This window comes from Eptatretus burgeri, chromosome 6 (assembly GCF_056783735.1).
Source record: "Eptatretus burgeri isolate ZD-2024b chromosome 6, Ebu_testis_v1, whole genome shotgun sequence".
NCBI lineage: Eukaryota > Metazoa > Chordata > Myxini > Myxiniformes > Myxinidae > Eptatretus > Eptatretus burgeri.
This window is the reverse complement of record NC_140966.1, coordinates 86,445,079-86,469,193: the sequence shown is the minus strand read 5'-3', so window position 1 is coordinate 86,469,193 and position 24,115 is coordinate 86,445,079. Positions and strand designations below refer to the sequence as shown.

The window sequence follows — 24,115 nt, the reverse complement described above, 5'->3', positions numbered from 1 at the left end:
GTGCTTTCCGTTTGCCGCGGAATAAATGTGAATTATGTTGAACTGTTTTTCCCGTTTCGCTTCGTCTTTTCTTTAATTGAATCTCCATCTTACTTCACGTAAAGGGTTGGTAGTGGGCTAAAATACGCCCGACAATTAATCGGAACCGTCAAGGTTGACGATAACACCGCTCAGTTATCCCCATAGTACGGAACGGGTCGCTTAAAGTGGCCCGTGTCCGAAGTCGACCTGCGGCGAGGTGCGATCGCCCGGTCTACCCTCCGTGTGGGTACTTAGGTAGGTCGAATTTGGCGAACAACCCTATCCCACGCGGGGGGGCCGATTGGCAAGATCGTGGTGAGGCCGAAAGGCCCACCCGTGACTAGTTCCCGGCGTTAGTCCGAGAGGGTCACGACGGAATTGTCCGTCAGGTGGGCGACGTGCCGCGATTCGAGTTACGTGGCCGCTCGCACGCCGGCGGGCGCGAATTCGCAACAATATATATATATATATATGTATATATATATATATATATATATATATATATATATATATATATATATATATATATATATATATATATATATATATATATATATATATATATATATATATATATATATATATATATACACATACATACATACATACATACATACATACATACATACATACATCGGGCGTATAAAAAAAGTGTGGTCGATAAATACATTAGAAAGGAAACTAGAGGGGGAGCACTCGGGAGAGTGCAAAACCTCCGCCGCCAATACTGCTGGTTCACTCAAGTGAACCTTATATCTTATTCATTAAATATGTCAACAGTGCTGACAGAGTTATAGTTCTTTTCTCCAACAATTTTTTTTTTGGGGGGGGGGGTTGAAATCACTTAAAACATGTAGAAATGCAAAAAAAAAAAAATTTTCTCCAACAAATTTTTTTTGGGGGGGGGCAAGTCCAAAATCTCATGGCATGATCCTTGGGCCATACCTAACCCCCCCCACCAAGTTTCGTCGAAATCTGTCGAGGTGTTTTTTCCGTAATACTGTTCACAAACAAACAAACAAACAGAAAGGGGTGAAAACAGTAACCTCCGATCTTCAATGGCGGAGGTTAAATATAACTTGCATCAAAAAATTTAACATTTTCACGCTCATGCTCATGATGACGCTCACGCCGGAGGTATCGCTATAGCTCTCTGTTCTTCGAACAGGCGAGCTAAAAAATAAGGCCGCTTGAGCAATATCAATTAGTGTTTGATGAAATGAATGTCCAAAGGAATTTATTCAGAGTAAGTCTCATGGATAAAGCACAAAATAATAATAATCACTGCAACATATCCCACACAAATCTAAACACTTCCCGACACCGGCTAAGGAATGGGGTCGCGATCATTTAATATTACCTTTCACAGAACTACAAAGGCATTGGCACGATGGAGTGATTTAATAAAAAAAATTAAAACTTAGTTTCTTCAAAATGTTCAACAGATATTAAGGCCCGGTCACACCTTGACGTTTTAGCCAGCGATGGCAACGTATTAAAATGTATGTAAAACGCTGGCTTACGTTGAACTTTTGATGTTTTTTTTAAAGATTCGGACGTATTCATAGCGACTTGGTCTTATGTATTACGCATTGGTAACGGACACAGAACGTTTCGTTGTGTTATCGATAACTTATACCAATGAATGCTGAACCTGTTGTCGGCCTACACAACCGATGCCCAACGATAGTCTAACTTAGGCATAGACCGTTGCACGCATCGCCGACGATGTCGTGACGTAGCCTATTAAAAGGCTGACGCACAACGATTCGAATCATAACTGCCATAGAAATGGAAGTGTCAACCTCGCGGTCACACCTTGGCGATCTTGCCAGCGTATGCCGACCTAAGAAAAATGTGTCTAAACCGTTGGGGCACGTCAAATACGGTACGAGTAAGTTTGGTATACGTGAGTAGAACGCTAAAGTACGCTATCATACGTCGTAGTAAGTAGAGTACGTCAAGAAATTTTAAACATGTTCAAAATTTTACGACGTACTCGGCGTATGACACACGTTCCGCATGCGATGGGGATAAGTTTTACACACGATATGCGGACGCTTACACACGTCCACAAAGGCTACTTATAAGCTACTCATAAGTCGAAACACGTCGCGGTAATGTCTTTTTTACGTGAAACTTATTTCGAACTTATGTTTGACGTGCTTTGAACCAATTCTTTACGTAGTCCCAACACACATCGACGTATGTAGACGTATTCCAATGACGTCTTCCGGTCGACAAAAAAAATAAATTAACGTGTTTCTAGCTTACAACTGCCATATAAAGACGTGTTCCCAGCGATTTTGGGAATTGGTATATAAAAATGCTGCTCATAAAAGGGGAACCCAACAATGTTTTCGAGTCCTTTTTGAGTCGATGTCCATGTCAGCAGTAACAGTATCAGTATCAGTATTAGTATTAGTAGTAGTTTGTTCATGTTGGCAGTAGTAGGTGAGTGTGAGGGGGAGGGTGTGGGTTATGATGGATCGTCCTTGCGTCCGCGTGTCCACAGGTAGGAGACATCTTTTCACCATTGTTCGAAGTTCTTCGCGGCTAATTTTTTTATGGGGCTTTTTCAACAATGAGCTATGGCTTGTTTTTTACGATTTAGGTCTATTCATAACGGGTTGGACAAATGCACAATGAACTAATAATGTGCATAGAGTGCTTCGATAACTTATAGATACGATATACCAACGAATAATTATCGTGAAGCCGGCGTTCACAAACTATGCCCAACGATAGCCTAACTTATCCATATCGTGCGGCAGTTTATTTTTGCCGGTGACGTGGGGTTTGCTATTCATGGGCTGCCACTCAACGATTTAAATGGCTGCATCTCCACTATTGAAAGTAGACGCTTGCGCTCAACAATTGGAATTTTTTTTTACACTCAACGACTTTTAAACGGTACCACTCAGCTATTTTCATTGTTTACAATGAACGATTTAAATTGCTGTCACTCGCATTTGTTTTTTGACACTGGCGCTCGGAAATTTTAATCGTTTCTATTGAACGTGCTAAATCGCTCAAACTCCACTATTGAAAGTAGACGCTTGCGCTCAACAATTGGATTTTTTTTACACTCAACGACTCTTAAACAGTACCACTCAACTATTTTCATTGTTTACAATGAACGATTTAAATTGCTGTCACTCGCCTTTGTTTTTTAACGCTGGGGTTTGGAAATTTGAAGCGTTTCTTCTGAACGTGTTAAAACGCTCAAACTCGACTATTTTAAATAGACGCTGCCGATGGACAATTGGAATCATAGCCAAGCTAGACATCGAAGTGTGAACATCCTCGTCATGCCGAAGAAAAGTTTGAAGAATGCTGCAAATAAGTGTCCTGGCCGTGGCCGTGGACGCTGACGCAAGGACGATCCATTATACCGACGTCTTTCAGCCTATGAGTAACGTAAAAGTAACGTCTGTCGATGTGTGGCAACGATCGCGTAACGTGCCAACAACACGTTAATCATAGGTTAGAAATAAGTTTCGGGTACGCTAAACATTACCTCGGCGTGTCTCAACTTATGATTAACTTATAAGTAGCATGTGTTGACGTCTGTCAACAATCGCAGACCGTGCATACAACTTGTGGCCAGCGTAGCGGAACGTGTGAGTCATACGCCGGCATACGTCGTGAAATTTCAAGCATGAAAAAATTTGAGGACAACCAAAAAGTACAACGTTTAAAGCCAACGTACAACGACGTATGGCAGTGTTTTTCAGCGTACTCTCAATGTTATCAAAACTTACCCATAACGTATTCAACGTGTGCCAGCGTTTTAGAAAAAAAATTCAAAAATCGGCATACGTTGGCTAAAACGTCAAGGTGTGACCGGGCCTTTAGAAACGGAGTGAAAATGGCAAGGAGATTTCAGGAGAAAATGATGAGATTTTTGATTGGGACAATGAGTGTTCGGACAGAAGACACCAGACTGAACACGAAGAAACTAATGGCAGTTTTTAAAGGTGGAAAGCGCATCAATACCTGAATGTCCAAAAATATGTCTTGGAAATGCTCAAGCATCGTCGATACCTTCTCACATGTGTTGCACCTCACTGCAAAGTGGCAAACAAAACAAACAGTTAACTACATGAAGGATTTAATCAGAGTGGGACAACGATGTTTATTATGTACAGTAGTTGCAAGGGAGAGAGAACATGATGGACAAACGAGTTTTTTGAGATATTCCCATATCCTACTTTTAACTATGACAATGACATCCGTTTACAATGACTGATGCACAGAGCTATAGCCGGCTGTTTTGTTAAGCTGGATGTGCAAACACAAACACATGGAGAATTGCCTTGTGAGGTTGGGGGGGTTAACTTTTGTATCCATGATGTGACCCTGGGTAGCCCCAGCACATATGCTAAATTTAATATGGATTGGCACAGCCAGCCAGGATTGACACAGCACAGGTGGAAATCATAAGTGCACTCTCCCCACTCACAGGAGAGGGGTATTTTTCTGTGTCCAAGACCTGACCCTGGATATCCCCAACACTGGCGGAAATTGGCCAGGCCTTTTCTATTTTTTCAATGATTTTCACACATGCACACAATGTGTCATGAGAATGATGGATGATGGAGGATGAATGATGGAAGATGATGGATGATTGTGGATGAAGGATGATGAATGATTGTTGATGATGGATGATTGTGATTATGCCTGCTGTTAGGGTGGTGGGTTTGGGATCCTTGGATCCTGAGTTCAAATCCCACTTGTCTGTTGAATTAATACCAGGTGGGGTTAACTCTGCCCGTCATCCTTCTGAGGTCGGCAAAATGAGTGCCAGCTTGCTGGTACCCTGCGTTGGAGTGGCGACCTGTCCAGGATTGTGTCCAATAGCTCAGCAGACTGCTAAGACAGCACCAATGCTCTGCACAGAGTATGGTCCCAATGGATGGATGGATTATTAGGGTACCCTGTCAGTACAGGGTACCCTATTGTTTTTCTTCTGTTTATTATTATTATTATTATTATTAGGGTACCCTGTCAGTACAGGGTACCCTATTGTTTTTCTTATGTTTATTAGGGTACCCTGTGAGTACAGGGTACCCTATTGTTTTTCTTCTGTTTATTATTACGCATTATTATTATTATTCTTCCGCCGGCATTTTGCACCCTTTTTCGCTTTAAAAATCATTTTCTCTGGAACACTAAGTCCGATCGACAGGAAATTTTCACCATAGTATGTATCTTTTTTGATAGCACAATCACGTTATAATTATGACGTTATTGGTCACGTGGTACGGTCGCCATCTTGAAAAAAGCGATAAACTTTGGACATCTGTATCTCGGAAACCGTGCAATGGAAAAAATTTTCGTTTGATACATTTTACTAAGCTCCCTATGGGGAACACGTGTGATTTTTCGTGACGTCATAGGTGAAGCGATATACCGGTGAAAATTCGTCAAGTAGAACGCCATATGGGAAAAATCTGAAAAATTCTGAGCATCATCTACGCCAAAAATCACTGACGAAAATGTTTTTTTGACGTCATCGATGACGTAATTCGGCCGCCATCTTGTTTTTTAGTGTTTTTTTTTTTAAAATCTTCTTCTCCAGAACGGCTATGCAGATTAAGGCGAAACTTTACACGCACATTCCCCCTGAGGTCCTCTTTCAAGTTTGTTAATTTGTTGTTGATACGTCACATGGTTTGGCGGCCATCTTGAAAAAACCCTAAAACCTTCAAACATCTTCTTCTCCAGAAGCGCTGGTCCAATGAAGGCGAGATTTCAGAACTATATTCGTGACATGTATGCGATGCAAGTTTGTTAATTTCAAAGTGATAGGTCACATGGTTTGGCCGCCATGTTGGATTTAAGAAAAATATTAAATAAAGTTTTCTCTGGTATTTCATAAGCCATCGAAGCGAAAATTTGCAAGTGCCTTCCTCGCTCAAGTCTGCATACATGGTAAAAAATTTTTACCTCAGAAGTCACATGGTTTGGCGGCCATCTTGGATAGAAAAATAGACTTTATCCGATTTACACAAAACTTCACACACTTGTTCGGGTCGACGATGGAAAGCAGAATTTAAATTCATGATATCCTCGGTCACAAGGTTCGGCAGCCATCTTGGATTGAAAATGAATAAATTTTAAAAATCTTCTTCTCCAGAAGGGCAAGACAGATGAAGACGAAACTTCACAGATATATTCCCCATGAGGTCCTTTCTCAAGTTTGTTAATTTGTTTTTGATCGGTCACATGGTTTGGCGGCCATCTTGAAAAACCCGAAAACCTTCAAACATCTTCTTCTCCAGAAGCGTTGGCCCAATGAAGGGGAGATTTCAGAACTATATTCGGGACAGGAAGGCGATATAAGTTTGTTAATTTCGAATTGATAAGTCACATGGTTTGGCCGCCATCTTGGATTTCAGAAAAATATTAAATAATGTTTTCTCTGGAACCGCTTAACCAAACGAATCGAAAATTTGTAATTATCATCTAGCAGGCAGTATGCACGCTTGGTAAAAATTATGATGTCACACGTCACATGGTTTGGCGGCCATCTTGGATTGAAAAACGCACCTTTACCGATTAACACGAAACTTCACGTACGTGTTCCAATACCCAGTTGGAAGCAGAATATACATTTCTGATGTCATAGGTCACATGGTTCGTCAGCCATCTTGGATTGAAAAACAATATCTTCAAACGTCTTTTTCTCTGAAACGGCTGAACAGATCCAGGCGAAACTCCACCACTATGACCGCCTCTCCATGACGAATAAAAAGTTCCCACCCCCTTTTGAGGTACGATGCAACGTTTGGCAGCCATATTGGATTGAAGGAAAAATATTAATTAATGTTTACTCTGGAACTACTGCATCAATAAATGTGAAACATCAAGTTTATGGTGGAACGCTCATGCGGAATGAGGGTTTGAAATTTCAACGCGATCGGGCCCAGGGTTTGGCAGCCATGTTGGTTTTAAGAAAAATATTAAATAATGTTTTCTCTGGAATTGCTTAACCTGGAGAAGCGAAAATTTGCAGTTATCATCCACCATCGTGTTTGCACACGTGGTGCAAATTATGACATCACAAGTCACATGGTTTGGCCGCCATCTTGGATTGAAGGATAAATATTAATTAATGTTTACTCTGGAACCGCTGCCTCTATATATGCGAAACTTCAGATTTATAATTCAGGTGACATGCGAAATAAAAGTTTAAAATTTCAACCTGATCGGTCACGCGGTTTGGGAGCCAGAATTATTTAATTATTTGAATCTGGAAGCCAGTAATAACGAAATTGAATGCTTTGTGCTGCCCGGTTCGTAACTCATCTGTTCCGTGCCGTCTCGAAGCAGGCCTGTGTTTGTATCACTATTAAATAATGTTTTCTCTGGCACCGCTTATCCTTTCAATGCCAAACTTTGCGACTGTCATCTGCAGAAAGTCCCATGTTGTATCAAAGGCGGACGGACTGGGTACCCGGTCATCACTGCCAGCAGTTATAAAGTGGCAGTTCTAGTTTATTATTAGGGTACCCTGTGAGTACAGGGTACCCTATTGTTTTTCTTCTGTTTATTATTAGGGTACCCTGTGAGTACAGGGTACCCTATTGTTTTTCTTCTGTTTATTATTATTATTAGGGTACCCTGTGAGTACAGGGTACCCTATTGTTTTTCTTCTGTTTATTATTACGCATTATTATTATTATTCTTCCGCCGGCATTTTGCACCCTTTTTCGCTTTAAAAATCATTTTCTCTGGAACACTAAGTCCGATCGACAGGAAATTTTCACCATAGTATGTATCTTTTTTGATAGCACAATCACGTTATAATTATGACGTCATTGGTCACGTGGTACGGTCGCCATCTTGAAAAAAGCGATAAACTTTGGACATCTGTATCTCGGAAACCGTGCAATGGAAAAAATTTTCGTTTGATACATTTTACTAAGCTCCCTATGGGGAACACGTGTGATTTTTCGTGACGTCATAGGTGAAGCGATATACCGGTGAAAATTCGTCAAGTAGAACGCCATATGGGAAAAATCTGAAAAATTCTGAGCATCATCTACGCCAAAAATCACTGACGAAAATGTTTTTTTGACGTCATCGATGACGTAATTCGGCCGCCATCTTGTTTTTTAGTGTTTTTTTTTAAAATCTTCTTCTCCAGAACGGCTATGCAGATTAAGGCGAAACTTTACACGCACATTCCCCCTGAGGTCCTCTTTCAAGTTTGTTAATTTGTTGTTGATACGTCACATGGTTTGGCGGCCATCTTGAAAAAACCCTAAAACCTTCAAACATCTTCTTCTCCAGAAGCGCTGGTCCAATGAAGGCGAGATTTCAGAACTATATTCGTGACATGTATGCGATGCAAGTTTGTTAATTTCAAAGTGATAGGTCACATGGTTTGGCCGCCATGTTGGATTTAAGAAAAATATTAAATAAAGTTTTCTCTGGTATTTCATAAGCCATCGAAGCGAAAATTTGCAAGTGCCTTCCTCGCTCAAGTCTGCATACATGGTAAAAAATTTTTACCTCAGAAGTCACATGGTTTGGCGGCCATCTTGGATAGAAAAATAGACTTTATCCGATTTACACAAAACTTCACACACTTGTTCGGGTCGACGATGGAAAGCAGAATTTAAATTCATGATATCCTCGGTCACAAGGTTCGGCAGCCATCTTGGATTGAAAATGAATAAATTTTAAAAATCTTCTTCTCCAGAAGGGCAAGACAGATGAAGACGAAACTTCACAGATATATTCCCCATGAGGTCCTTTCTCAAGTTTGTTAATTTGTTTTTGATCGGTCACATGGTTTGGCGGCCATCTTGAAAAAACCCGAAAACCTTCAAACATCTTCTTCTCCAGAAGCGTTGGCCCAATGAAGGGGAGATTTCAGAACTATATTCGGGACAGGAAGGCGATATAAGTTTGTTAATTTCGAATTGATAAGTCACATGGTTTGGCCGCCATCTTGGATTTCAGAAAAATATTAAATAATGTTTTCTCTGGAACCGCTTAACCAAACGAATCGAAAATTTGTAATTATCATCTAGCAGGCAGTATGCACGCTTGGTAAAAATTATGATGTCACACGTCACATGGTTTGGCGGCCATCTTGGATTGAAAAACGCACCTTTACCGATTAACACGAAACTTCACGTACGTGTTCCAATACCCAGTTGGAAGCAGAAGATACATTTCTGATGTCATAGGTCACATGGTTCGTCAGCCATCTTGGATTGAAAAACAATATCTTCAAACGTCTTTTTCTCTGAAACGGCTGAACAGATCCAGGCGAAACTCCACCACTATGACCGCCTCTCCATGACGAATAAAAAGTTCCCACCCCCTTTTGAGGTACGATGCAACGTTTGGCAGCCATATTGGATTGAAGGAAAAATATTAATTAATGTTTACTCTGGAACTACTGCATCAATAAATGTGAAACATCAAGTTTATGGTGGAACGCTCATGCGGAATGAGGGTTTGAAATTTCAACGCGATCGGGCCCAGGGTTTGGCAGCCATGTTGGTTTTAAGAAAAATATTAAATAATGTTTTCTCTGGAACTGCTTAACCTGGAGAAGCGAAAATTTGCAGTTATCATCCACCATCGTGTTTGCACACGTGGTGCAAATTATGACATCACAAGTCACATGGTTTGGCCGCCATCTTGGATTGAAGGATAAATATTAATTAATGTTTACTCTGGAACCGCTGCCTCTATATATGCGAAACTTCAGATTTATAATTCAGGTGACATGCGAAATAACAGTTTAAAATTTCAACCTGATCGGTCACGCGGTTTGGGAGCCAGAATTATTTAATTATTTGAATCTGGAAGCCAGTAATAACGAAATTGAATGCTTTGTGCTGCCCGGTTCGTAACTCATCTGTTCCGTGCCGTCTCGAAGCAGGCCTGTGTTTGTATCACTATTAAATAATGTTTTCTCTGGCACCGCTTATCCTTTCAATGCCAAACTTTGCGACTGTCATCTGCAGAAAGTCCCATGTTGTATCAAAGGCGGACGGACTGGGTACCCGGTCATCACTGCCAGCAGTTATAAAGTGGCAGTTCTAGTTAGGGTACCCTGTCAGTACAGGGTACCCTATTGTTTTTCTTCTGTTTATTATTATTTTTCTTTTTCCGCCGGCATTTTGCACCCTTTTTCGCTTTAAAAATCATTTTCTCTGGGATACTAAGTCCGATCGACACAAAATTTTCACCACAGTATGTATCTTTTTTGATAGCACAATCACGTTATAATTATGACGTCATTGGTCATGTGGTGCGGGCGCCATCTTGAAAAAAACGATAAACTTTGGACATCTGTATCTCGGAAACCGTGCAATGGAAAAATTTTTCTCTTGATACATTTTACTAAGCTCCCTATGGGGAACACGTGTGATTTTTCATGACGTCATAGGTGAAGCGATATACCGGTGAAAATTCGTCAAGTAGAACGCCGTATAGGAAAAATCTGAAAAATTCTGAGCATCATCTACGCCTAAAATCACTGACGAAAATGTTTTTCTTGACGTCATCGATGACGTAATTCGGCCGCCATCTTGTTTTTTAGTGTTTATTAAAAAATCTTCTTCTCCAGAAGGGCTGGACAGATTAAGGCGAAACTTTACACGTACATTCCCCCTGATGTTCTCTTTCAAGTTTGTTAATTTGTTGTTGATACGTCACATGGTTTGGCGGCCATCTTGAAAAAACACTAAAACCTTCAAACATCTTCTTCTCCAGAAGCGCTGGTCCCATGAAGGCGAGATTTCACAACTATATTCGTGACATGTATGCGATGCAAGTTTGTTAATTTCGAAGTGATACGTCACATGGTTTGGCCGCCATGTTGGATTTAAGAAAAATATTAAATAATGTTTTCTCTGGTATTTCATAAGCCATCGAAGCGAAAATTTGCAATTGCCTTCCTCCCTCAAGTCTGCATACATGGTAAAAAATTTTTACCTCAGAAGTCACATGGTTTGGCGGCCATCTTGGATAGAAAAATAGACCTTATCCGATTTTCAATAAACTTCACACACTTGTTCGGGTCGACGATGGAAAGCAGAATTTAAATTTATGATATCATTGGTCACAAGGTTCGGCAGCCATCTTGGATTGAAAATGAATAAATTTTAAAAATCTTCTTCTCCAGAAGGGCAAGACAGATTAAGACGAAACTTCACACATATATTCCCCATGAGGTCCTTTCTCAAGTTTGTTAATTTGTTCTTGATCGGTCACATGGTTTGGCGGCCATCTTGAAAAAACCCGAAAACCTTCAAACATCTTCTTCTCCAGAAGCGTTGGCCCAATGAAGGGAGATTTCAGAACTATATTCAGGACAGGAAGGCGATATAAGTTTGTTAATTTAAAATTGATAAGTCGCATGGTTTGGCCGCCATCTTGGATTTAAGAAAAATATTAAATAATGTTTTCTCTGGAACCGCTTAACCAAACGAATCGAAAATTTGTAATTATCATCTACCTTTGTCTGTGCATGCGTGGTAAAAATTATGATGTCACACGTCACATAGTTTGGCGGCCATCTTGGATAGAAAAACGCACCTTTACCGATTAACACGAAACTTCAGAAACGTGTTCCAATACCCAGTTGGAAGCAGAATTTAAATTTGTAATGTCATAGGTCACATGGTTCGTCAGCCATCTTGGATTAAAAAATAATATCTTTAAACGTATTTTTCTCTGAAAGGACTGAACAGATCCAGGCGAAACTCCACCACTATGACCGCCTCTCCATGACGAATAAAAAGTTCTCACCCCCTTTTGAGGTACGACGCAACGTTTGGCAGCCATCGTGGATTGAAGGAAAAATATTAATTAATGTTTACTCTGGAACTACTGCATCAATAAATGTGAAACATCAAGTTTATGGTGGAACGCTCATGCGGAATGAGGGTTTGAAATTTCAACGCGATCGGGCCCAGGGTTTGGCAGCCATGTTGGTTTTAAGAAAAATATTAAATAATGTTTTCTCTGGAACTGCTTAACCTAGCGAAGCGAAAATTTGCGCTTATCGTCTACATTCGTGTTTGCACATGTGTTGAAAATTATGACGTCATAAGTCACATGGTTTGGCCGCCATCTTGGATTGAAGGATAAATATTAATTAATGTTTACTCTGGAACCACTGCTTCTATATATACGAAACTTCACATTTGTAATTTAGCCGACATGCGAAACAAACGTTTAAAATTTCAACCTGATCGGTCATGCGGTTTGGCAGCCAGAATTATTTAATTATTTGAATCTGTTCGCCAGTAATAAGGAAATTGAACGCTTTGTGCTGCCCGGTTCGTAACTCGTCTGTTCCGCGCCGTCTCGAAGCAGGCCTGTGGTTGTATCACCATTAAATAATGTTTTCTCTGGCACCGCTTATCCGATAAATGCGAAACTTTGCGACTATGATTTAAGTCTCACGTTGTGTCAGTTGTGTCAAAGGCGGACGGACTGGGTACCCGGTCATCACTGCCAGCAGTTATAAAGTGGCAGTTCTAGTTAGGGTACCCTGTGAGTACAGGGTACCCTATTGTTTTTCTTCTGTTTATTATTACGCATTATTATTCTTTTTCCGCCGGCATTTTGCACCCTTCTTCACTTTAAAAATCATTTTCTCTGGGACGCTAAGTCCGATCGACACGAAGTTTTCACCATAGTATGTATCTTTTTTGATAGCACAATTGCGTTATAATTATGACGTCATTGGTCACGTGGTGCGGGCGCCATCTTGAAAAAACCGAAAAACTTTGGACCTCTGTATCTCTGAAACTTTCTAGGGTAAAAATGTTTTCGCTTCATGAATTTTATTAAGCTCCCTATGGGGAACACGTGTGATTTTTCTTGACGTCAGAAGTGAAGCGATACACCGGTGAAAATTCGTCAAGTAGAACGCCATATGGGAAAAATCTGAAAAATTCTGACCGTCATCTACACCAAAATTCATCGTCAAAAATGTTTTTTTTGACGTCATCGATGACGTAATTCGGCCTCCATCTTGTTTTTTAGTGTTTTTTTAAAAAAAATCTTCTTCTCCAGAAGGGCAGGACAGATAAAGGCGAAGCTTTCCAAGTACATCTCCCTTGAGGTCCTCTTTCAAGTTTGTTAATTTGTTGTTGATACGTCACATGGTTTGGCGGCCATCTTGAAAAAACCCTAAAACCTTCAAACATCTTCTTCTCCAGAAGCGCTGGTCCAATCAAGGCGAGATTTCACAACTATATTCGTGACATGTATGCGATGTAAGTTTGTTAATTTCGAAGTGATAGGTCACATGGTTTGGCCGCCATATTGGATTTAAGAAAAATATTAAATAATGTTTTCTCTGGTATTTCATAAGCCATCGAAGCGAAAATTTGCAAGTGCCTTCCTCCCTCAAGTCTGCATACATGGTAAAAAAAATTTTACCTCAGAAGTCACATGGTTTGGAGGCCATCTTGGATAGAAAAATAGACCTTATCCGATTTTCACGAAACTTCACACACTTGTTCGGGTCGACGATGGAAAGCAGAATTTAAATTTATGATATCATAAGTCACAAGGTTCGGCAGCCATCTTGGATTGAAAATGAATAAATTTTAAAAATCTTCTTCTCCAGAAGGGCAAGACAGATGAAGACGAAACTTCACACATATATTCCCCATGAGGTCCTTTCTCAAGTTTGTTAATTTGTTCTTGATCGGTCACATGGTTTGGCGGCCATCTTGAAAAAAACCCTAAAACCTTCAAACATCTTCTTCTCCAGAAGCGCTGGTCGGATGAAGGGCAGATTTCAGAAGTATATTCGGGACATATAGGCGATATAAGTTTGTTAATTTCGAATTGATAAGTCACACGGTTTGGCCGCCATCTTGGATTTAAGAAAAATATTAAATAATGTTTTCTCTGGAACCGCTTAACCTAACGAATCGAAAATTTGCAATTGTCATCTACCATCGTGTGTGCACGCATGGTAAAAATTATGACGTCACAGGTCACATGGTTTGGCGGCCATCTTGGATAGAAAAACGCACCTTTACCGATTAACACGAAACTTCACGTGCGTGTTCCAATACCCAGTTGGAAGCAGAGTATAAATTTCTGATGTCATAGGTCTCATGGTTCGTCAGCCATCTTGGATTGAAAAACAATATCTTCAAACATCTTTTTCTCTGAAACGGCTGAACAGATCCATGCGAAACTCCACCACTATGACCGCCTCTCCATGACGAATAAAAAGTTCTCACCCCTTTTGAGGTACGACGCAACGTTTGGCAGCCATAGTGGATTGAAGGAAAAATATTAATTAATGTTTACTCTGGAACTACTGCATCAATAAATGTGAAACATCACCTTTATGGTGGAACGCTCATGCGGAATGTGGGTTTGAAATTTCAACGGGATCGGGCCCAGGGTTTGGCAGCCATGTTGGTTTTAAGAAAAATATTAAATAATGTTTTCTCTGGAACTGCTTAACCTGGAGAAGCGAAAATTTGCACTTATAGTCTCCCATTGTGTTTGCACATGTGGTGAAAATTATGACATCACAAGTCACATGGTTTGGCCGCCATCTTGGATTGAAGGATAAATATTAATTAATGTTTACTCTGGAACGGCTGCCTCTATATATGAGAAGCTTCAAATTTATAATTCAGGTGACATGCGAAACAAAAGTTTAAAATTTCAACCTGATCGGTCACGCGGTTTGGGAGCCAGAATTATTTAATTATTTGAATCTGGAAGCCAGTTCTAACGAAATTGAATGCTTTGTGCTGCCCGGTTCGCAACTCGTCTGTTCCGCGCCCTCTCGAAGCAGGCCTGTGTTTCTATCACCATTAAATAATGTTTTCTCTGGCACCGCTTATCCTGTCAATGCAAAACTTTGCGACTCTGATTTAAGTCTCATGTTGTATCAGTTGTGTCAAAGGCACTTCTGGGTACCCGGTCATCACTGCCAGCAGTTATAAAGTGGCAGTTCTAGTTAGGGTACCCTGTCAGTACAGGGTACCCTATTGTTTTTCTTCTGTTTATTATTATTTTTCTTTTTCCGCCGGCATTTTGCACCCTTTTTCGCTTTAAAAATCATTTTCTCTGGGATACTAAGTCCGATCGACACAAAATTTTCACCACAGTATGTATCTTTTTTGATAGCACAATCACGTTATAATTATGACGTCATTGGTCATGTGGTGCGGGCGCCATCTTGAAAAAAACGATAAACTTTGGACATCTGTATCTCGGAAACCGTGCAATGGAAAAATTTTTCTCTTGATACATTTTACTAAGCTCCCTATGGGGAACACGTGTGATTTTTCATGACGTCATAGGTGAAGCGATATACCGGTGAAAATTCGTCAAGTAGAACGCCGTATAGGAAAAATCTGAAAAATTCTGAGCATCATCTACGCCTAAAATCACTGACGAAAATGTTTTTCTTGACGTCATCGATGACGTAATTCGGCCGCCATCTTGTTTTTTAGTGTTTATTAAAAAAATCTTCTTCTCCAGAAGGGCTGGACAGATTAAGGCGAAACTTTACACGTACATTCCCCCTGATGTTCTCTTTCAAGTTTGTTAATTTGTTGTTGATACGTCACATGGTTTGGCGGCCATCTTGAAAAAACACTAAAACCTTCAAACATCTTCTTCTCCAGAAGCGCTGGTCCCATGAAGGCGAGATTTCACAACTATATTCGTGACATGTATGCGATGCAAGTTTGTTAATTTCGAAGTGATACGTCACATGGTTTGGCCGCCATGTTGGATTTAAGAAAAATATTAAATAATGTTTTCTCTGGTATTTCATAAGCCATCGAAGCGAAAATTTGCAATTGCCTTCCTCCCTCAAGTCTGCATACATGGTAAAAAATTTTTACCTCAGAAGTCACATGGTTTGGCGGCCATCTTGGATAGAAAAATAGACCTTATCCGATTTTCAAGAAACTTCACACACTTGTTCGGGTCGACGATGGAAAGCAGAATTTAAATTTATGATATCATTGGTCACAAGGTTCGGCAGCCATCTTGGATTGAAAATGAATAAATTTTAAAAATCTTCTTCTCCAGAAGGGCAAGACAGATTAAGACGAAACTTCACACATATATTCCCCATGAGGTCCTTTCTCAAGTTTGTTAATTTGTTCTTGATCGGTCACATGGTTTGGCGGCCATCTTGAAAAACCCGAAAACCTTCAAACATCTTCTTCTCCAGAAGCGTTGGCCCAATGAAGGGGAGATTTCAGAACTATATTCAGGACAGGAAGGCGATATAAGTTTGTTAATTTAAAATTGATAAGTCGCATGGTTTGGCCGCCATCTTGGATTTAAGAAAAATATTAAATAATGTTTTCTCTGGAACCGCTTAACCAAACGAATCGAAAATTTGTAATTATCATCTACCTTTGTCTGTGCATGCGTGGTAAAAATTATGATGTCACACGTCACATGGTTTGGCGGCCATCTTGGATAGAAAAACGCACCTTTACCGATTAACACGAAACTTCAGAAACGTGTTCCAATACCCAGTTGGAAGCAGAATTTAAACTTGTAATGTCATAGGTCACATGGTTCGTCAGCCATCTTGGATTAAAAAATAATATCTTTAAACGTATTTTTCTCTGAAAGGACTGAACAGATCCAGGCGAAACTCCACCACTATGACCGCCTCTCCATGACGAATAAAAAGTTCTCACCCCTGTTTGAGGTACGACGCAACGTTTGGCAGCCATCGTGGATTGAAGGAAAAATATTAATTAATGTTTACTCTGGAACTACTGCATCAATAAATGTGAAACATCAAGTTTATGGTGGAACGCTCATGCGGAATGAGAGTTTGAAATTTCAACGCGATCGGGCCCAGGGTTTGGCAGCCATGTTGGTTTTAAGAAAAATATTAAATAATGTTTTCTCTGGAACTGCTTAACCTAGCGAAGCGAAAATTTGCGCTTATCGTCTACATTCGTGTTTGCACATGTGTTGAAAATTATGACGTCATAAGTCACATGGTTTGGCCGCCATCTTGGATTGAAGGATAAATATTAATTAATGTTTACTCTGGAACCACTGCTTCTATATATACGAAACTTCACATTTGTAATTTAGCCGACATGCGAAACAAACGTTTAAAATTTCAACCTGATCGGTCATGCGGTTTGGCAGCCAGAATTATTTAATTATTTGAATCTGTTCGCCAGTAATAAGGAAATTGAACGCTTTGTGCTGCCCGGTTCGTAACTCGTCTGTTCCGCGCCGTCTCGAAGCAGGCCTGTGGTTGTATCACCATTAAATAATGTTTTCTCTGGCACCGCTTATCCGATAAATGCGAAACTTTGCGACTATGATTTAAGTCTCATGTTGTATCAGTTGTGTCAATGGCGGACGGACTGGGTACCCGGTCATCACTGCCAGCAGTTATAAAGTGGCAGTTCTAGTTATTATTATTAGGGTACCCTGTCAGTACAGGGTACCCTATTGTTTTTCTTCTGTTTATTATTATTTTTCTTTTTCCGCCGGCATTTTGCACCCTTTTTCGCTTTAAAAATCATTTTCTCTGGGATACTAAGTCCGATCGACACAAAATTTTCACCACAGTATGTATCTTTTTTGATAGCACAATCACGTTATAATTATGACGTCATTGGTCATGTGGTGCGGGCGCCATCTTGAAAAAAACGATAAACTTTGGACATCTGTATCTCGGAAACCGTGCAATGGAAAAATTTTTCTCTTGATACATTTTACTAAGCTCCCTATGGGGAACACGTGTGATTTTTCATGACGTCATAGGTGAAGCGATATACCGGTGAAAATTCGTCAAGTAGAACGCCGTATAGGAAAAATCTGAAAAATTCTGAGCATCATCTACGCCTAAAATCACTGACGAAAATGTTTTTCTTGACGTCATCGATGACGTAATTCGGCCGCCATCTTGTTTTTTAGTGTTTATTAAAAAAAAATCTTCTTCTCCAGAAGGGCTGGACAGATTAAGGCGAAACTTTACACGTACATTCCCCCTGATGTTCTCTTTCAAGTTTGTTAATTTGTTGTTGATACGTCACATGGTTTGGCGGCCATCTTGAAAAAACACTAAAACCTTCAAACATCTTCTTCTCCAGAAGCGCTGGTCCCATGAAGGCGAGATTTCACAACTATATTCGTGACATGTATGCGATGCAAGTTTGTTAATTTCGAAGTGATACGTCACATGGTTTGGCCGCCATGTTGGATTTAAGAAAAATATTAAATAATGTTTTCTCTGGTATTTCATAAGCCATCGAAGCGAAAATTTGCAATTGCCTTCCTCCCTCAAGTCTGCATACATGGTAAAAAATTTTTACCTCAGAAGTCACATGGTTTGGCGGCCATCTTGGATAGAAAAATAGACCTTATCCGATTTTCAATAAACTTCACACACTTGTTCGGGTCGACGATGGAAAGCAGAATTTAAATTTATGATATCATTGGTCACAAGGTTCGGCAGCCATCTTGGATTGAAAATGAATAAATTTTAAAAATCTTCTTCTCCAGAAGGGCAAGACAGATTAAGACGAAACTTCACACATATATTCCCCATGAGGTCCTTTCTCAAGTTTGTTAATTTGTTCTTGATCGGTCACATGGTTTGGCGGCCATCTTGAAAAAACCCGAAAACCTTCAAACATCTTCTTCTCCAGAAGCGTTGGCCCAATGAAGGGGAGATTTCAGAACTATATTCAGGACAGGAAGGCGATATAAGTTTGTTAATTTAAAATTGATAAGTCGCATGGTTTGGCCGCCATCTTGGATTTAAGAAAAATATTAAATAATGTTTTCTCTGGAACCGCTTAACCAAACGAATCGAAAATTTGTAATTATCATCTACCTTTGTCTGTGCATGCGTGGTAAAAATTATGATGTCACACGTCACATAGTTTGGCGGCCATCTTGGATAGAAAAACGCACCTTTACCGATTAACACGAAACTTCAGAAACGTGTTCCAATACCCAGTTGGAAGCAGAATTTAAATTTGTAATGTCATAGGTCACATGGTTCGTCAGCCATCTTGGATTAAAAAATAATATCTTTAAACGTATTTTTCTCTGAAAGGACTGAACAGATCCAGGCGAAACTCCACCACTATGACCGCCTCTCCATGACGAATAAAAAGTTCTCACCCCCTTTTGAGGTACGACGCAACGTTTGGCAGCCATCGTGGATTGAAGGAAAAATATTAATTAATGTTTACTCTGGAACTACTGCATCAATAAATGTGAAACATCAAGTTTATGGTGGAACGCTCATGCGGAATGAGGGTTTGAAATTTCAACGCGATCGGGCCCAGGGTTTGGCAGCCATGTTGGTTTTAAGAAAAATATTAAATAATGTTTTCTCTGGAACTGCTTAACCTAGCGAAGCGAAAATTTGCGCTTATCGTCTACATTCGTGTTTGCACATGTGTTGAAAATTATGACGTCATAAGTCACATGGTTTGGCCGCCATCTTGGATTGAAGGATAAATATTAATTAATGTTTACTCTGGAACCACTGCTTCTATATATACGAAACTTCACATTTGTAATTTAGCCGACATGCGAAACAAACGTTTAAAATTTCAACCTGATCGGTCATGCGGTTTGGCAGCCAGAATTATTTAATTATTTGAATCTGTTCGCCAGTAATAAGGAAATTGAACGCTTTGTGCTGCCCGGTTCGTAACTCGTCTGTTCCGCGCCGTCTCGAAGCAGGCCTGTGGTTGTATCACCATTAAATAATGTTTTCTCTGGCACCGCTTATCCGATAAATGCGAAACTTTGCGACTATGATTTAAGTCTCACGTTGTGTCAGTTGTGTCAAAGGCGGACGGACTGGGTACCCGGTCATCACTGCCAGCAGTTATAAAGTGGCAGTTCTAGTTCTAGTTGTTATTATTCTTTTTCCGCCGGCATTTTGCACCCTTCTTCACTTTAAAAATCATTTTCTCTGGGACGCTAAGTCCGATCGACACGAAGTTTTCACCATAGTATGTATCTTTTTTGATAGCACAATTGCGTTATAATTATGACGTCATTGGTCACGTGGTGCGGGCGCCATCTTGAAAAAACCGAAAAACTTTGGACCTCTGTATCTCTGAAACTTTCTAGGGTAAAAATGTTTTCGCTTCATGAATTTTATTAAGCTCCCTATGGGGAACACGTGTGATTTTTCTTGACGTCAGAAGTGAAGCGATACACCGGTGAAAATTCGTCAAGTAGAACGCCATATGGGAAAAATCTGAAAAATTCTGACCGTCATCTACACCAAAATTCATCGTCAAAAATGTTTTTTTTTATGTCATCGATGACGTAATTCGGCCGCCATCTTGTTTTTTAGTGTTTTTTAAAAAAAATCTTCTTCTCCAGAAGGGCTGGACAGATTAAGGCGAAACTTTACAAGTACATTCCCCCTGAGGTCCTCTTTCAAGTTTGTTAATTTGTTGTTGATACGTCACATGGTTTGGCGGCCATCTTGAAAAAACCCTAAAACCTTCAAACATCTTCTTCTCCAGAAGCGCTGGTCCAATCAAGGCGAGATTTCACAACTATATTCGTGACATGTATGCGATGTAAGTTTGTTAATTTCGAAGTGATAGGTCACATGGTTTGGCCGCCATATTGGATTTAAGAAAAATATTAAATAATGTTTTCTCTGGTATTTCATAAGCCATCGAAGCGAAAATTTGCAAGTGCCTTCCTCCCTCAAGTCTGCATACATGGTAAAAAATTTTTACCTCAGAAGTCACATGGTTTGGAGGCCATCTTGGATAGAAAAATAGACCTTATCCGATTTTCACGAAACTTCACACACTTGTTCGGGTCGACGATGGAAAGCAGAATTTAAATTTATGATATCATAGGTCACAAGGTTCGGCAGCCATCTTGGATTGAAAATGAATAAATTTTAAAAATCTTCTTCTCCAGAAGGGCAAGACAGATGAAGACGAAACTTCACACATATATTCCCCATGAGGTCCTTTCTCAAGTTTGTTAATTTGTTCTTGATCGGTCACATGGTTTGGCGGCCATCTTGAAAAAAACCCTAAAACCTTCAAACATCTTCTTCTCCAGAAGCGCTGGTCGGATGAAGGGCAGATTTCAGAAGTATATTCGGGACATATAGGCGATATAAGTTTGTTAATTTCGAATTGATAAGTCACACGGTTTGGCCGCCATCTTGGATTTAAGAAAAATATTAAATAATGTTTTCTCTGGAACCGCTTAACCTAACGAATCGAAAATTTGCAATTGTCATCTACCATCGTGTGTGCACGCATGGTAAAAATTATGACGTCACAGGTCACATGGTTTGGCGGCCATCTTGGATAGAAAAACGCACCTTTACCGATTAACACGAAACTTCACGTGCGTGTTCCAATACCCAGTTGGAAGCAGAGTATAAATTTCTGATGTCATAGGTCTCATGGTTCGTCAGCCATCTTGGATTGAAAAACAATATCTTCAAACATCTTTTTCTCTGAAACGGCTGAACAGATCCATGCGAAACTCCACCACTATGACCGCCTCTCCATGACGAATAAAAAGTTCTCACCCCCTTTTGAGGTACGACGCAACGTTTGGCAGCCATAGTGGATTGAAGGAAAAATATTAATTAATGTTTACTCTGGAACTACTGCATCAATAAATGTGAAACATCACCTTTATGGTGGAACGCTCATGCGGAATGTGGGTTTGAAATTTCAACGGGATCGGGCCCAGGGTTTGGCAGCCATGTTGGTTTTAAGAAAAATATTAAATAATGTTTTCTCTGGAACTGCTTAACCTGGAGAAGCGAAAATTTGCACTTATAGTCTCCCATTGTGTTTGCACATGTGGTGAAAATTATGACATCACAAGTCACATGGTTTGGCCGCCATCTTGGATTGAAGGATAAATATTAATTAATGTTTACTCTGGAACGGCTGCCTCTATATATGAGAAGCTTCAAATTTATAATTCAGGTGACATGCGAAACAAAAGTTTAAAATTTCAACCTGATCGGTCACGCGGTTTGGGAGCCAGAATTATTTAATTATTTGAATCTGGAAGCCAGTTCTAACGAAATTGAATGCTTTGTGCTGCCCGGTTCGCAACTCGTCTGTTCCGCGCCCTCTCGAAGCAGGCCTGTGTTTCTATCACCATTAAATAATGTTTTCTCTGGCACCGCTTATCCTGTCAATGCAAAACTTTGCGACTCTGATTTAAGTCTCATGTTGTATCAGTTGTGTCAAAGGCACTTCTGGGTACCCGGTCATCACTGCCAGCAGTTATAAAGTGGCAGTTCTAGTTAGGGTACCCTGTCAGTACAGGGTACCCTATTGTTTTTCTTCTGTTTATTATTATTTTTCTTTTTCCGCCGGCATTTTGCACCCTTTTTCGCTTTAAAAATCATTTTCTCTGGGATACTAAGTCCGATCGACACAAAATTTTCACCACAGTATGTATCTTTTTGATAGCACAATCAAGTTATAATTATGACGTCATTGGTCATGTGGTGCGGGCGCCATCTTGAAAAACGATAAACTTTGGACATCTGTATCTCGGAAACCGTGCAATGGAAAAATTTTTCTCTTGATACATTTTACTAAGCTCCCTATGGGGAACACGTGTGATTTTTCATGACGTCATAGGTGAAGCGATATACCGGTGAAAATTCGTCAAGTAGAACGCCGTATAGGAAAAATCTGAAAAATTCTGAGCATCATCTACGCCTAAAATCACTGACGAAAATGTTTTTCTTGACGTCATCGATGACGTAATTCGGCCGCCATCTTGTTTTTTAGTGTTTATTAAAAAAAAATCTTCTTCTCCAGAAGGGCTGGACAGATTAAGGCGAAACTTTACACGTACATTCGCCCTGATGTTCTCTTTCAAGTTTGTTAATTTGTTGTTGATACGTCACATGGTTTGGCGGCCATCTTGAAAAAACACTAAAACCTTCAAACATCTTCTTCTCCAGAAGCGCTGGTCCCATGAAGGCGAGATTTCACAACTATATTCGTGACATGTATGCGATGCAAGTTTGTTAATTTCGAAGTGATACGTCACATGGTTTAGCCGCCATGTTGGATTTAAGAAAAATATTAAATAATGTTTTCTCTGGTATTTCATAAGCCATCGAAGCGAAAATTTGCAATTGCCTTCCTCCCTCAAGTCTGCATACATGGTAAAAAATTTTTACCTCAGAAGTCACATGGTTTGGCGGCCATCTTGGATAGAAAAATAGACCTTATCCGATTTTCAAGAAACTTCACACACTTGTTCGGGTCGACGATGGAAAGCAGAATTTAAATTTATGATATCATTGGTCACAAGGTTCGGCAGCCATCTTGGATTGAAAATGAATAAATTTTAAAAATCTTCTTCTCCAGAAGGGCAAGACAGATTAAGACGAAACTTCACACATATATTCCCCATGAGGTCCTTTCTCAAGTTTGTTAATTTGTTCTTGATCGGTCACATGGTTTGGCGGCCATCTTGAAAAAACCCGAAAACCTTCAAACATCTTCTTCTCCAGAAGCGTTGGCCCAATGAAGGGGAGATTTCAGAACTATATTCAGGACAGGAAGGCGATATAAGTTTGTTAATTTAAAATTGATAAGTCGCATGGTTTGGCCGCCATCTTGGATTTAAGAAAAATATTAAATAATGTTTTCTCTGGAACCGCTTAACCAAACGAATCGAAAATTTGTAATTATCATCTACCTTTGTCTGTGCATGCGTGGTAAAAATTATGATGTCACACGTCACATGGTTTGGCGGCCATCTTGGATAGAAAAACGCACCTTTACCGATTAACACGAAACTTCAGAAACGTGTTCCAATACCCAGTTGGAAGCAGAATTTAAATTTGTAATGTCATAGGTCACATGGTTCGTCAGCCATCTTGGATTAAAAAATAATATCTTTAAACGTATTTTTCTCTGAAAGGACTGAACAGATCCAGGCGAAACTCCACCACTATGACCGCCTCTCCATGACGAATAAAAAGTTCTCACCCCTTTTGAGGTACGACGCAACGTTTGGCAGCCATCGTGGATTGAAGGAAAAATATTAATTAATGTTTACTCTGGAACTACTGCAT

The 24,115-nt window shown here is 40.0% G+C and overlaps 1 protein-coding gene across 1 annotated transcript in view; it reads right to left on the bottom strand.

Moving 5' to 3' along the window:
* LOC147025255 (ubiquitin carboxyl-terminal hydrolase 17-like protein 6) overlaps positions 1-24,115 on the bottom strand; it is a 75,292-nt gene that overhangs the window by 5,195 nt on the left and 45,982 nt on the right. The window contains exon 2 of the mRNA XM_085883678.1: positions 4,021-4,091. Coding sequence (XP_085739804.1) covers positions 4,021-4,059 — 39 coding nt within the window. The 5' untranslated portion in view covers positions 4,060-4,091. The remainder of the gene's footprint in view (positions 1-4,020; positions 4,092-24,115) is intronic.